General features: G+C 43.1%; 1 protein-coding gene across 1 annotated transcript in view; it reads right to left on the reverse strand.

Moving 5' to 3' along the window:
* Positions 1 to 551: 551 nt before the first annotated feature.
* Positions 552 to 14,613, reverse strand: part of GPA33 (glycoprotein A33) — a 78,825-nt gene continuing 64,763 nt past the window's right edge. The window contains exons 6-7 of the mRNA XM_082244604.1: positions 4,486 to 4,612; positions 552 to 735 (exon numbers count right to left, since the gene is read on the reverse strand). Coding sequence (XP_082100730.1) covers positions 558 to 735; positions 4,486 to 4,612 — 305 coding nt within the window. The 3' untranslated portion in view covers positions 552 to 557. The remainder of the gene's footprint in view (positions 736 to 4,485; positions 4,613 to 14,613) is intronic.

Here is a 14,613-nt window from a genome sequence, read left to right on the forward strand (position 1 = left end):
AAAAAAAAAAGCTTCCTCTGCTAAAATGTTGCAGAGCAAGACAGACCCTTGCTCTGTGGGAAAGCAGTATGTCGCCGCTGAGGACCAATTCACCTCCTGCTAAATAAGGGGCATGCCAAGCCTCTGCATAGAGACCACTGCTTCCCCGCAGAGATCAAGGTCTTTCTCTCCAGCATGCTGGCAGGGGACAGACTTTTCTACTAAGGCTGTAGCAGCTTTAGAAAGAAAACAAGACTTTGCACTCCTTTTGTTTTTACTAAAGGCTTAATGGGCTTTAACAAAATGCATTAGAAGCATATTGCAAGTTAATAAAAATGATTTTAAAAATACAAATGGAATTGTAAGCTGGAACCATGTATGAATTCTTAGAATTTTGCCCCATCATACATTTTAGGAAAAACTTGTTTTTTTTTTAATAACCAGACTTCTTTTAAAAAGTATGGCCAAGTCATATATTGCCTAAAGCAACCAACATTTATCATTCAATTGCACTCATTCTTCTAGCCTTCTTCCACTGCCACCAAACAGGGGCTCTAAGTGCTCATTTTACACGCTATTCAGGCATCGACTACCAATCTGGGTTTATTAGCTGGTGGCATGGGTGGTCTTCGCTGGTCGTGTTCCTCTAGGTCATCTTCATCATCATCATCCTCCCCGTGGTATGGTTGTTCCTGCTGCAGGTTTACTTGAACCTTCTTTGGGGGCTGATCAGACTCCTCCTCCTCTTCTCGGTCGCTAAAGAAGAAACCAATAAACTGGTGTTATCAAACAATCTTATGGTCGGAGTGTGGGTGGTGTGTTAAGCTGCTACCTTCATTTTGAAAACAAAGACTGTTGCTGAAAGGGCCGGTTCATCAAAAATCAGTTTACCTTTTGGTGGGTGGGCCAAACTTAGCTTCTGGTACTCAAGATTGTTAAATCTGAACCGGATTTTATAGCTTTGATCACTTTCCACCAGTCATGAAGAGAGAATACTTACTAGCAGAAGGGGTGAAGCTTGGTTTCAAAGCTTCAAATTTATTACCGCATGGGTGGAGTTTAAAATATATGGGACAGCGCTACAATGTCTACTGCGATTTGTAAGCAGCTCTGAAACCCGGTGCTCTGGCTGGAGGGTCTCAGGACCCCATCAATTTACAGTCCGCAAAGTAAAGCCAGCACTGTTGGTATAAATCAGAAAAGCGGTGGTCCTTTATTGTACGGAGTGGAACACAGCCATAAAAATTTCAACGAGATTCAACCATTCAGGCCCCAATCATGAGCCATTAAGGCCTGGACAGTAAAAACGCATTGGCATTTTTTTTTATGGTTGTGCTCCACTGTGTAGAATACAGGCTAACCGATTTGCTGATTTATAGTGACGTGCCAGCTTTTCCTTGTGGATTGTGGAACTATGAGCAATGACCATGCTACTGGAGTTTTTCCAAGGGAAAAAAAATTAAAAAAAAAAAGAGTATTAAAGAAAAAAAAAAAAATATTCTAATATTAGAAATTATATATATATATATATATATATATATAAAATATATACGGTACAAAATATATACAGCAAATTCCTTCTAGAGCAACAGACCTGTCAATTTTTCCTAGACTTTAGTTCAATGGTACAGATACAAGTAGTTTGCATGGGCCAAAGTTGCTCATAGATGGAAAATGGTGGTCTGACGTCTAAACAGTCCTTCTGAATAAAAGTAAGCATTCCATAAATAGGACTTCCTGTATTGTTTTCACAAAATGCTCATATCGACTTATGTGATATTGAGGATACTGATGTGATTGAGGATGTGTAAACAAGTCCCATGTTTGCCCAAAGGTGTAAGAAGATGATCGTTCTTGGTAACCAGGAGCGGTCCCACTTGCCTGGATTTTGGCAGGTCCAGAACCTCAAAAACGGAGTGGTTCCCAGCAATAGCTCTTATTACATATCTTTGCCTACCACCCCACATATTTAGATGGCATAATGCATAGAGGGAAAACTTTTGACCCATGTAGACATTTGAGATTGCAGATCTTGGTGGCCATTTGTCGAAGGCCTATCAAGGCTTAGTGATTAAGTTAAACTGAACGTCTTGACTTGCAGTGCCTCTCATTGCTCTTGCTAGGCTTTCCAAAACTGGATATCGGTTTTAGACACTTTGTCTACCTGCATCAAAAGGTTTCCCTCTATGCATCACACCATCTAGGTGTAGCACTGTGTGATAACTGCTTGGGCCTCCCTCTGGTTACCTTGCAGACAGTCACTAGGAGATTTTTTACACATCCATCCTTACTCCCATTTGTTTCTTACTCAAACAGTCCAGGGTATTTGGTTTTGTATTTATTGTTGGAACTTGGATGGAAGAAGGGAATAGTGGGATACTCCAACTGTACTATTCACAGTAGATAAGGACAACCCTCACTTGGCCTCTCTTGTGGAAGCAGACACACTGCTTTTACTATACTGCCACTTGTATGGCAGAATTAGGTCTTCTTGCTTCCTCTAGCAGCAGACGTGATGCAACTACTCTTCAGGACACTCTAGAATCCCCTGGACTGACACCCATCCACTTAATCTTCTAGTTGAAGGGATGACCCTCACAAAACAGGCCCCATGACACAGATCTGTACCCACAGTAGGCAGAATCCGATCCTTCCTAGTGTCTCCCAGTCAGCTCTACAGGACCCCTGGGTTCAGCTTCTCTGACTTTTAGGCCCTTTAGGTCGGCTACTCAAGGCCACATGGCAGCTTCTACAGAGGGGCAGCGCCCCCTCCCTTCAGGACCCAGCTCTCCAGCCGAAGACCCTGAGCACATGTGCCCCTGGCATTTATACTGTCACCCAGCATGCAACAAGGCGCTTTCCTCTGCCAATAGCCAGGGCTGTAAAAAACGCCTGTGCCCTTACTTGTCAGGTTTCCTCCCACTGTCCAATATGCCTCCCTATTGGACCAGTGTGAAACATTCAGACAAGCTGAACCTGAGCACTAGATCCTGTTCCCTGGTAGGCAGAGAGCACTCTAAATTTACCTGGCAATCTCCCTGGTAAGCAGAAAGACCCAAAACTATACTCTAACACCTACCTAGGAGGGTGCTACAATCTAAGTGGAATTCTGTGAATGAGGACCATTTTAGAGGGGTTTATTTCCAGGGTTCTGGTGGAGTAGTAGTGGCTAGGGCCAATTTCTTGGTTCCCCTGAGTTTAGTTGGACTTGAAAGTATCTGGACAGTATCTGGACAATCAGGACTGCTGCTGGTGATGGAAAAGGAGCAATAATACTCTTAAGCCCCGTACACACGTACCGATGGTCGGCTTACAAATGTTCCTCTTTTCTCCCCGGGATGTCGGTGTCTGCTGAAAAGTGCAAAGACAGCACAAGGACAGCACAAGAATTTTGTCCGCCGACTGCAGAAGTGATGTCATGTAATGGTTAACTTTCCCTGTGTTTTCTATTTTCTGAGCATGCCCAGTCTTGCAAATCTGCGGTCTGTCGGCCGAATTGTGTACTGACAGGCGAACAATCGTCCGTTCTGGTGTCGGCATACAAATATTTTCATGTTTGCACGAAAGACTTTTGTCCGCGGATTGTGCGCAGACATCTGTCGGAGGCACCATACTAACACGCGTACAATCGGCAGATCCTTCGTCCACCGACGTTTGTATGCCGACGATCGGTACGTGTGTACGGGCCTTAACACCTTTGGGTCACCTTGGGACTTAAAGTTTTTTATGAACCCTTACCTTGTAAAACAATCCATTCAGTTTAACATATAAATGCAAGGCAAAAACTTTGTGAAAATATTTTAGGAAAAAACTAAATTTCCTTTTTTTCCTCGCCTTCTTCTATAATCTATTTTCTCATAAAGGGCTTGTAGAAGGGTGTGGATAACAGGGGGCGGGGGGGGGGGGGGGGTAGTGTGTCATCAAGAGGCAGAGAAAGAGCAGCACACTGATCATCCCACTGAATGGCTGTGCAGGGGGTTATCAGCTCAACTCTGACCATTGGAGGACAGGCAGGCTGTGCTCCCAACACAGCCAGAAAACTGACCATGCTGGGGAAGCTGTGCTCTTGTGCATAGCATGGTCAGTTTTAATTAGAACAGCAGGAGGACTGGCAGGATCAACAGGTATTTCACACAAAGCAAGCAACACGGAGAACAGCACACTTTTTAAACACAATTACATGGTACAACACATATAAGGAATGTAAAAATGTTGGGGTGACAAACACTTTAAAAAATGTTTACCCATCCCAACTGTAGATATGAGAATTGGGCCAGTTATTTGCCCATTTTGTAGGGGGTCAGAACTGCCAGAAAAGTACCAAGAAGTTGATTTTGGATGTGGTTTGTTGCATTTGAGTTAAGAAAGACTGCAAACCCTATGGCACAGCATGATCCCTGTACAGCTTAAATAAAACCGAGTCTGAGCTAAAAATATTTCGAGACAGTGGTTAACCTGCAAGACACACACACACGTCTATCAGTTAAGTCATCATATTAAACTTACGCCATCTCATAATCTTCCTTATCTTCTTTATCACGACAGCAACAGCAGTAAGCGATGATACCGATCACTATGATCCCAGCCAGACTTCCTCCAATCACACCAGCGTAAAGGGCGATGTTCATGGACGCTGTTCAGGCACAAAACATTAACAAACGATAAAAAAATTAAACTGACCAACCTTTTCCCATTTCCAGCATCTATATTTTTATTATACCCAATATTAAACCAATTACAAACCTGAACATATGCTAAAAAAAAAATTACATAAAAGTAGAGGTTATGTTCAGTAAAAATTGCACGTTCGAACAATCAGCAGATTAACAGATGTAGGCTTCTGATGTTTTATTAAATCTTGACTGATGTAAAAAAAGTCAGGCTTTGTCCCTGCCCCCTCAAGCCTCCCTATTCGTTAGTGCGACTGTTCTTGACAATAAAGGACCAATAGAGATATTCGTGATGGATGGGGGAGGGACCATCTGTAAAACGGAAAAAGTGCGAACTCCATAAGTATCTTTTTGGCATGGAGTGGTCACTGGAATTCATATAGAATATTAACTTAAAAAGCATAACTAGGAGTTTCAATGTGAGTGTGGTCAGAAAGATGCCACAAAGTGAAGTCATCAAGAAAAGCAAAACAGAGTAAAGATGACTGGCTGGTGGCTAATTTTGTCTAACATTTAAACCAAAGGGCAAATGAAAGCCAAAAATGGGCCTGGTTTAGGATTTCATACCATTCAAGCTCTTTAGAGCAGTGTTTTTCAACTCCGGTCCTCAGGGCACACTAACAGGCCAGATTTTAAGTATTACCTTGGGGAGATGCAGACTAGAATACCGCAATCACTGAGCAGCAAATGATATCACCTGTGATGCATTTCAGTTTTCTTGCAAACCTGGCCTGTTAGTGTGCCCTGTGGACCGGAGTTGAAAAACACTGCTTTAGAGAACCCATAAAGGCCAATTCCCCATCCAGAGTGTTTTTTACATTGTTGCTGATGTTCCTGAACTGAACTGTCCATAGGTCATCATTGGTGCTTCAAATGCATTCTACAGTGAGCTTCATGTGGCAGGTTGGTGCACTTTCTATATAAAGCAGGAGATTTTCCATCTCTCCTGGAAATCCAAGGCAGGAGGAAACCAAGTCAGAAATAGATAAAAAAAAAAAAAAACTCTGTACTGGTGGGTAGAATAGATCTATCGATACAATTCCATTATCTTAATTTCAATAAATTAAAAAAAATACTGGATATCTTATTTTTTTAATATATGCAGCCTTAAATTCACTCTTTAAAAGAATCATGGTAGAACCCATGGGCCCAATAAATGATCCAACAGCCCTGGTTCACACATTAAGGGCTTTTCTAAAGAAGCACTTCAGAACTCTACATGGAGGATTCCCATTGTATCCAATAGTGTCTGCTCCCAACCTTAGACTTGGGGTGCCTGAAGCTCGAGAAAATACATGAGCTTTTTTTGTGGCAGTCATAAGTTGGTTTCCTATAGACCTCAATGGGAGCAATTGAAAAATCCCATGATTCCTCATTACTCCTCCGAGTCCTAACAACTAGTTTTCCACTGGCTAAAAAAAAACAAAAATGCTTAAGCCTTTAAGGAAAAAAAAAAAAACTACTCTAAAAATGCTTTAAGTAGCTCAAAACGTGAACCTAGCCTAATGCAGATTGCACCTTTTTTTTTTTTTCTTTCTAGTGAGAAAAACAATGATTCACAATGCATATTCATCAAAACTAGGAAATACCCATTTCCGACATTTCACATAAATGTTGCAAATTGTGTAACATATAATTAGAAAACATTCAATATTTTTTTGGCTTCATAGAATAACATACAGTGCCAAGTAGAAGTTGGTGCAGAACTCCTTGTAAACTATTGTCATTGTGACATAATAGATTTGTTACAATTTGCTAAATTTTTGTGACACTTTTGCACGAAATGTCTGTTATCTTCTCTCACTCTGCACCACCAATAAGTCCAATATATTTCTTGTTCTACAGGCTTGAGGGGTTGGCCAGACCTCTTCTAGGAAGAAAAATCCTTCCAGTGCCCAAAAGGTCCGAGTCTGGTTCTTGCAGAAACTGCCTTTCCATCCCTCTGTGGCTGGGACTTACAGGCCATTGACTATTTCCCTGTATGTGTAGTAGGGATCGACGATCAGTCTCTCACCCACTTGCCGTAAGGGACACCCGGGTGATACCGCTCCATCCGTCATACGACGACGATCTCGGAGGTCACACCGGGCGTGACCTCCAAGATCGTATGCCGGACGGAGCGCTATCACCCGGGTGTCACAATCGGCAAGTGGGTGAGAGGCAGATCGGTATTGGGTGGGTGGGAGATGGAGCGGGTGAGAGACAGAGCAGTATTGAGTGGATGCTGAACGGAGCGGTATCACCCGGGTATCACTTACGGCAAGTGGGTGAGAGATACCGATCTGCCAGCAGCTAATGTGGAATTGCTTATAGCTTTAATTTGTACATACATGAGTGGCATATTCACTAACATTTGTAAACGGAATTATGCTATGTGACATCATTTTACCCTTACATGAGCATCACCACCTAATGGTTGGAGGAGGAGAAGACTAGTCTTGGACCCTGACCTAGGATGTACAAACTATTAGCCAATATCGGGCTGATACCGATATGCGATGGCCAAAATATCGGTATCGGCAACGAAAAACCAATATCAGTCGATCCCTAATGTGTAGTGGTGATGCACTTTCCTGTGCCAACCATGATGCAATGAGGTCAAGGGGCAAAGCTTAATAGTAAGTGACCAGGTCCAACCCCAGAAAAAGACTCTGTTGTTCTTAGTGAAATAGGATGTCCAACCAATGGGGACAGAGGTCAGCGTTGCATTTGGAGTACTTGCAGGCCACGTCTGAGGACCTTTCACTTGGATCTACTTAGGGTTATGAGGAGACTTTAAAAGTCTAAAAATCTAAAGTCTAAAGATTTATCATCTTTCGGTATATTCCTGTGGCAGTAAATCGTGTCATCCACTCCCACGCAATCATAAAAACACTGGTAGTAAAAAAATGCTGATTAGGGCAGTACCGAACATGCAATTATAAAGGTCGTACAATACAGTATGTTGACATAAAAAGTTAATTGACTTGTCACTCTTCTCTTGGATTGGTGAAGGGAATTGGCATTTTTCCAGTAGATGCAAACAAAATATTGACACTAAAATTTAGTGACTGGTTTTGTTCTGATTGGTGAAGGAGGTGGCACTTTACCGTCGTAGAACATGGACTACGCCCACACAATCATAAAAAGTTTGGCAGTATAAGCGCCCACAAGGGCAGTAGGTGAATTGAATGAACGTGTGATTATAAAGGCCTTTCCATTACAGTATGGAGACACCCAAGTTTGACTTTTTTTCTTCTCTTGCAGTGGAGGTCAGCATTTTTTCAGTAGCAGGTTACAGAAAAGACTTTTCGGCCATGGTGCTTGTATCGGCACCCCTCGCATCGGTGGTCAGCGCAGTCACTGGTACACAGTACTGGGATAGGTTCCATCAGTGCCGAGGGCAAGGATGAGGAATGCGTTCCCTCTTCTCTTACTACATGCTGTAGAATGGGTGTACCGCCCCTGCACCCATTTTGTGCCCCTTGCTCAAGTTGTCCATGGTTGCTCTCAACTTTGTGGGAACAGTTTGGGGATGGCCTCTTCCTGTTCCAACATGACTGCACACCAGTGCACAAAGCACAGTGATCATGCACCATTGTCCCATCTTATGTGATTAAGTTAAAATTCTCTTAGCTTGGTCACAAATATAACATATTAAGCAAAACCTGCAGGTCTACTCTGTAGTGTCCTTTAGCCTTCGTTCACATTGAAGTGATTTGTCACGCAATTTGAAAAGTCACAACCTATTGCCGACATTCCAATCGGTGTGACGCCGCACCGATTTGCAAAAGTAGTTCCTGCACTACTTTTGGCGACTTCGGGTGCGACTTCAATAGACATCGGTGCATGAAGCCGCACAGATGTCTTTCAAGCCGCACTAAAACGCAGCTTTGAAATTGTGCGATTTCAGATGACGTCACACGATTGCAAAGCCGTCTTCAATGTGAATGAGGGCTTATTGGTGATGGTAACGAAGTGTAATATTCTAGGATTAAATTAGAACTAAGCTTCTAATGTAGCTAAAGAGAAAAATAAGTTTTCTTGTGAATACAGGAGGAACCAGATCTGTTCCTAAAAGTTAAAGTAGTTTCCAAGTTCTGTATAGTTAACCGGTTGCCGACTGCGCACAGTATATTTACTGCGGCAGTCAGCCCCGGCCAGGAAGAGTGACGTCGGTCTACGTCGCTCGCCTATCACTCCTTTTAGAGCCAATAGTGGGCGAGCGCGCGCCCGCTGAGGCACGCACCCGCCTCGTTCACAGAGGAGTGCGGGCGTGTGACCGGCGGACCTGATGTCCGCCGGTCACACTACGATCGCCGGTACAGCGGGAGAAAGACAGAGCGGCTTATGTAAACAAGCCGCCTGTCATTCTCCCCTGTGTAAAAATGAAGATCAGACGGTTCTACTATGTAGAACCGGTGATCTTTGTTTTTACACTAGGAGACCTGTCCCCCTACAGTTAGAATCACGCCCCTAGGACACACTTAACCCCTCCCTGTCCAATACAGTTAACCCCTTCCCTGCCAGTGTCATTTTTGCAGTAACAGTGCATATGTATAGCACTGATTACTGCAGTAATGTCACTGCTACCCCCAAAAGTGTCAAAAATGTCAGTCAAGGGTCCGATCTGTCCGCCGCAGTCCCGCAAAAAAAAAAAAAAAAAAAAAAAAAAAATCGCAAGATCGCCGCCATTACTCGTGAAAAAAAAAAAAAAAACACCAAAAATCTTTCCCTTTGTTAGTAAACGCGATAACTTTTGCGCAAACCAATCAAAATACGCTTTTTTCGATTTTTTTTACCAAACATATGTAGCGTAAAACAATTTGGCCGAAAATGTTAAAAAATTTAGATTTTTACATTTTTTTGGGGGGAAATTTCATATAAAAAAGTGAAAAATATTGTTATTTTTGCAAAAATTACGCTCTTTTTTTGTTTATAGCGCGTGATCAAAAAAAAAAAAATCGCACAGGTGATCAAATACCACCAAAAGAAAGCTCTGTTTGTGGGAAAAAAAGGACGTGAAATTCGTTTAGGTACAGCGTCGCACGACCGCGCAATTGTCCGTCAAAGTCACGCAGTAAAAAAAGAAAAAAAAAAAAAAAAGATCGCAAAAAACCCCCTGGTCAGGAAGGGGGTAACATTTTCCGGGACTTAGGTGGTTAAGAATGAACAAGGTGGAGATCAATAAAGACAAAGATTCCAGCCTCCATGCATAATTTGTGTTTTATTGATATTTTTATGCAATATGTGAATGTAATGAAATTTTCTGTTAGAACTAATTGTAAAACAGAGCAGCTAATAATGCTGATGCCGTATGATGTATTTTTAAGAGTTATTCCCTGATTACGTTTAAGAATCTGAAAACAATAGAGAGAAAATAAGGAGTGTTTGATTTTGAGTGCAGAATAACTGGTGGAGCGTGCAAAGGTTTTAAAAACCAAATTCACAGGACCCAATCCTCCTCTTCTCGGGTCACCCGGCTGGTGCTCCTGGTCCCTCCTCCCTGCCGAGTGCCCCCATAGTGAGCAACTTGCTATAGATCAGTGATGGCAAACCTTGACACCCCAGATGTTTTGGAACTACATATGCTCAACTACACTGCAGAATGCATGAGCATCATGGGAAATGTAGTTCCAAAACATCTGGGGTGCCAAGGTTCGTCATCACTGCTATAGGGGCACCCAAGCAGGCTCGCTCCCAAGCCACTGCTCTGTATGCTCATTTATACTTGGAACGTGGCTCGGCTCCACCCCTGCTCTCTCCTCATTGGCTCACTTGCTGTGATTGAGTAGCAGGTGCCAATGTCTCCAGTTGCCGGCTCGGCCAATGAGGAGTAGAGATGGGCTCGGGCGTGTTTGAGATCCCACGTGCCCAATCCAGCCAGGAAGCCGACACTGCACACCCTTATTCACAGGCAGGGAGACATTTCCGCAGCTACACAGATCAGGAAAGGTCTCACTGCCTGATTAGCGGTGTGCAGGGTCGGCTTCCTGGTGGGGCACGCGAGAACTTCCCCGAGCACATCTCTAATGAAAAAGAAGAGACCCGAGAGCCGCTGCTCGTGTTCTTGGTTAACCATTATGAGATAGGGAGGATTGGGCAAAAAACTGCGAATCCGATTGGTTGGGTTTGGGAGTGGCATGTCGAGTAAGGTGACATAGCCATGGATAACTTGTATGCACATACTGGGGCCACCATAGATATGAGCTAGTTAGCCTGCCAGAATATTTTTAAAGTGTGGGAGGAGACCAGGGTACAAGATGGGCCTACAATTTGAGACCGTTCCGTTTAGGTATAGAATAGTGTAGAGTTCAGGTAGTAGATGGGTAAGCCGTGCTACAGCTGCTATGTAATCACCAGACATGGAGGACTTTCACAAGCTTCTGAGCTCTTGAAAAGAAAAATGTGGTATTCGTGAACTCTTAAAAAAAGGAAAGTTTGGGGATCATTGCTGCTCCTGCGTTTTCAAATTCTTAAAAAAGGGAAAGTTTGGTGTTCTTTTGTTAGTCAACCTGTATATTTTTTTGAATTTTTGCACATTTTTCACCCCTACCTTAGTTGACTGAGCCTTTTATGTAGGAAAATAGATCGGGAAAGCAGGTAGATCGATAGAAATTTACATAAAAGACCGGTATTTCCCATTAGAGATACATTTAACCCAGGGGTGGAAGACTATAAAACCTTTTTATACATTAATTTACTGTGAAAAATGTGAAGGATGAAAATCAATGAGGCCAGAAATTTTGTTTTTTTTAAATACAAGTGAAAAGACTACCTTGAGTAGAACATCTGGCTATTAAAGTTTTATCGAGGGGGTGGACAGCAAAGCTTCCTGCTCCACTGCACTGGCTGCTCCTTGTCTTGAGTCCCCCCCCCCCCCCCCGATGTGGGTCATCAGTTTGCGGCATATTACGTGCGGCATTTCCCCATACCATACTGCCGCCCGTAGTGTAAACGAATGAATATGAGGATTTCCTCCAGGCCCTCAAGTGATCGTGGTGTGCGCAATGACATCAGACATCAGCCCACTCACATCTCACGCACGGCCGGCTGGATATTCTAGGGCGGTGGGTGTGGCAGACAAACGAGTAACAAGAGGACTGAGGACAGACGGTGGGTTTTTAGTGGACCGGTCCAGTGGGGAGATAACAGTCTATATAATATTTTCTAAATTTTATATTTATATACAATAATGGATGTGGGGGCCTTTTGTTGGGTGTTTTTTTTTTTTTTTTTTTTGGGAGGGGTGAGCATTTTCTTAGAAAAGGTGGAACTAATGCCTCTCAATCATTAAAGTACAAATGCCCATCGGCCCATCCTCCGAAAAAGGTCTTGTTAATGACGAAATGCATCGGGGAGTGGCCTACCAGTGACGACATCTCATACACCCGATCCCTTACCAGCGGTAGTGTTTAAAGCCAACTGTCTGATGCTCTTCTGTTATACAAAACAAATGCCTTTTATGTTTTGTATGAAGAGAATTGTAGCCATCTTTAAAAATGTATCCTTTTTATAGCATGATGGGCTTCACTTTGGGAGTTTTCCTTTTTTTATCATTGCGAGTCTCCCCTATACGATCTGTGATCCATATGACGGTTACCCTCCTGGATTACATTTCTGCTGCTTGTTTGGCCATTATAATTTATGATCCTGGACATCTGGTGAGAAGTCTAAAGGCCCGTACACACGATAAGAAAATCTGAAGGGAAATTTCGATCTGCCGATTTTCGGATTGTTAGTATGGTGCTTTCGACAGCCGACTCCGACTTTTCGGCTGACAAAATCCTGATGTGCAGGCTATAAAATTGTTGTTGTCCGTAATACAATGTCTGATTTTCGTCTCATTAGTACAGATTTAGACGGAAAAAAAAATCTTAAGAGCAAGACTAGGCATGCTCAGAGACGAAAGAACACATACAAAGCAATCCAACACATGACATCACTTCTGAAGTAGAATTCTGTCGTACGGGAAAATTCGTATGAAAATAACCTCTTCACTTTCCACATCAGACTAGCATGCCACAAAAAACGGACAACAGATCTTTCGATAATCTGATAGTGTGTATGGGGCTTGAGTGTGAGGGTGCTGCTGGTGATGGATCCCTTTACTTTCACTCTGCACCAATCATTCCTTCATTGGTTTTTTTTTGCACTTATGGACTGTTTTTGATTTTTTGTGTTGCATTATTAAGATTTGAGTTATACATTTGGACACTTTATGTACAACTGAATGTTATATATTGTTGCACTATTTGGAGTGCTACTTCCCCCCCCCTTTATAATTTACTAACTGGTATCACGGTTTGCCTAGTTCCTTTTTTTCCTTATTTACACCGAGCGCGGAGATTACATTTTTACCATCATTAAAATACAACTAAGTCTCCATTCACACTAGCATGACTCCAAAAGTCGCATGATTTCCAGTACGACTTTGGAGCGCAACTTTGATGCGACTTTTATCGGAATTTACACTCTGGACATAAGTCGCATCAAAAATCACACCAAATTAGTGCAGGCACCTTTTATAAGTCGCTCTGAATGAGTACAATGGGCTGTGACTTGTCATGTCCAAAGTCGCACGACAAGTTGCACAAGTGTGAATGGAGCTTAAAAGCCAAAACTTTTACATGAAAGAAAGGAGGCGCAAGCACCTAGTGCATTACCCTTGGACACCTTTAAAATGTATTTAGAATGTCAAATACATACTCACAAACATAAAGAGTAAAAATCGCATAGAATAAGTCCACCTCTTAAGAAAGGGAGCGTGTCCCCCGAAACCCGTGAGCAGTCCTACATAGGGATATGCCATTTCCACATCAATGTGGACTTATTCTATGCGATTTTTACTCTTCACGTTTGGGAGTATGCATTTGACATTCAAAATACATTTTAAAACGTGTCCAAGGATAATGCACTAGGTGCTTGTGCCTCCTTTCTTTCATTTTTCAGTCTTGGGAGTTTCCCCATCTGAGGAGAGCGGCACACCTAAAATTCCCGTTGGAGTGAGCGCTTGGGTCATTCAGTTGTTTGAAAAACGTTTAGTTTTATTGAGTGGAGAAGGATTAAGGCCCCGTTCACATAGGGGCGATGCTACTTCGCACCACGACCTCCGAGGTCGCGGTTCGAGCAGCGCGCCGCGACCTCGGAGCGGCCGCCACGGACTTCATAACATTGAAGTCTATGGCGGTCGCCTCCTGGTCGCCCCAAAGAAGCTCCGGACCCTTTTTCTAAATCGGAGCGACTTGTGTCGCTCCTATTAGAACGGGTCCGCAGCTTCCCTATGGGAGGCGACCTGTGAGGCGACCAGGTCGCCTCACAGGTCGCCTTAGTGTGAACCGGGAGTAAAACATCTCAGGTTTTATTGCCATTTATGCTCCCGTTAAAAGGAGACTTATACTGTCTATTTGTCCTGTTTACCATTATCAATAAAAGGAAAGTAAGGCCTCCTTTAGACTCGGGATGGGGGGGGGCAAAAATGCACAGTTGAGCCATGTTTTTGCCACTCGCCAACTGCCCCCCCCCCCTCTCTTAAGCTGCAATAGGCAGTGGATGGGGATGTTTACATGCTGAGGCTTCAATGCTTCACATCCACGACAAAGTTCACCCAACATGTAGCGATCAGCAAGCTGCTGAATGCTACACAGTCAAGCAAATGGGGAAGTGAAGCAAACTCCCTGTGCAATGGTCGGCAAAAAAAAAAAAAAAGGGAAGTTAAAACAGGTGGTGAGATATGGCTCTCTCACCACCTGTCAGCCTCTGAAGTGCGATCCAAACAAGGAGCGGGCTTCAGAGGAAAGGGAGATTTTGACGCATGTATAAATCTACACTAAAAGAAAAAGAAATTCCAAATTTTGGGTTGACACCCGACAAGAGGAAATCTTCTAAAATGGAGACACTAGTCTTGGTGACGCCCACTTTGAAGGTTATTTCTTCTCTCACTTCCTGTTTTGGCTATGGGAAAGGAAGTAAAGGGCAAATCATG

The sequence above is a fragment of the Pelophylax lessonae genome (assembly GCF_965119305.1).
Source record: "Pelophylax lessonae genome assembly, chromosome: 2".
NCBI classification, from domain to species: domain Eukaryota; kingdom Metazoa; phylum Chordata; class Amphibia; order Anura; family Ranidae; genus Pelophylax; species Pelophylax lessonae.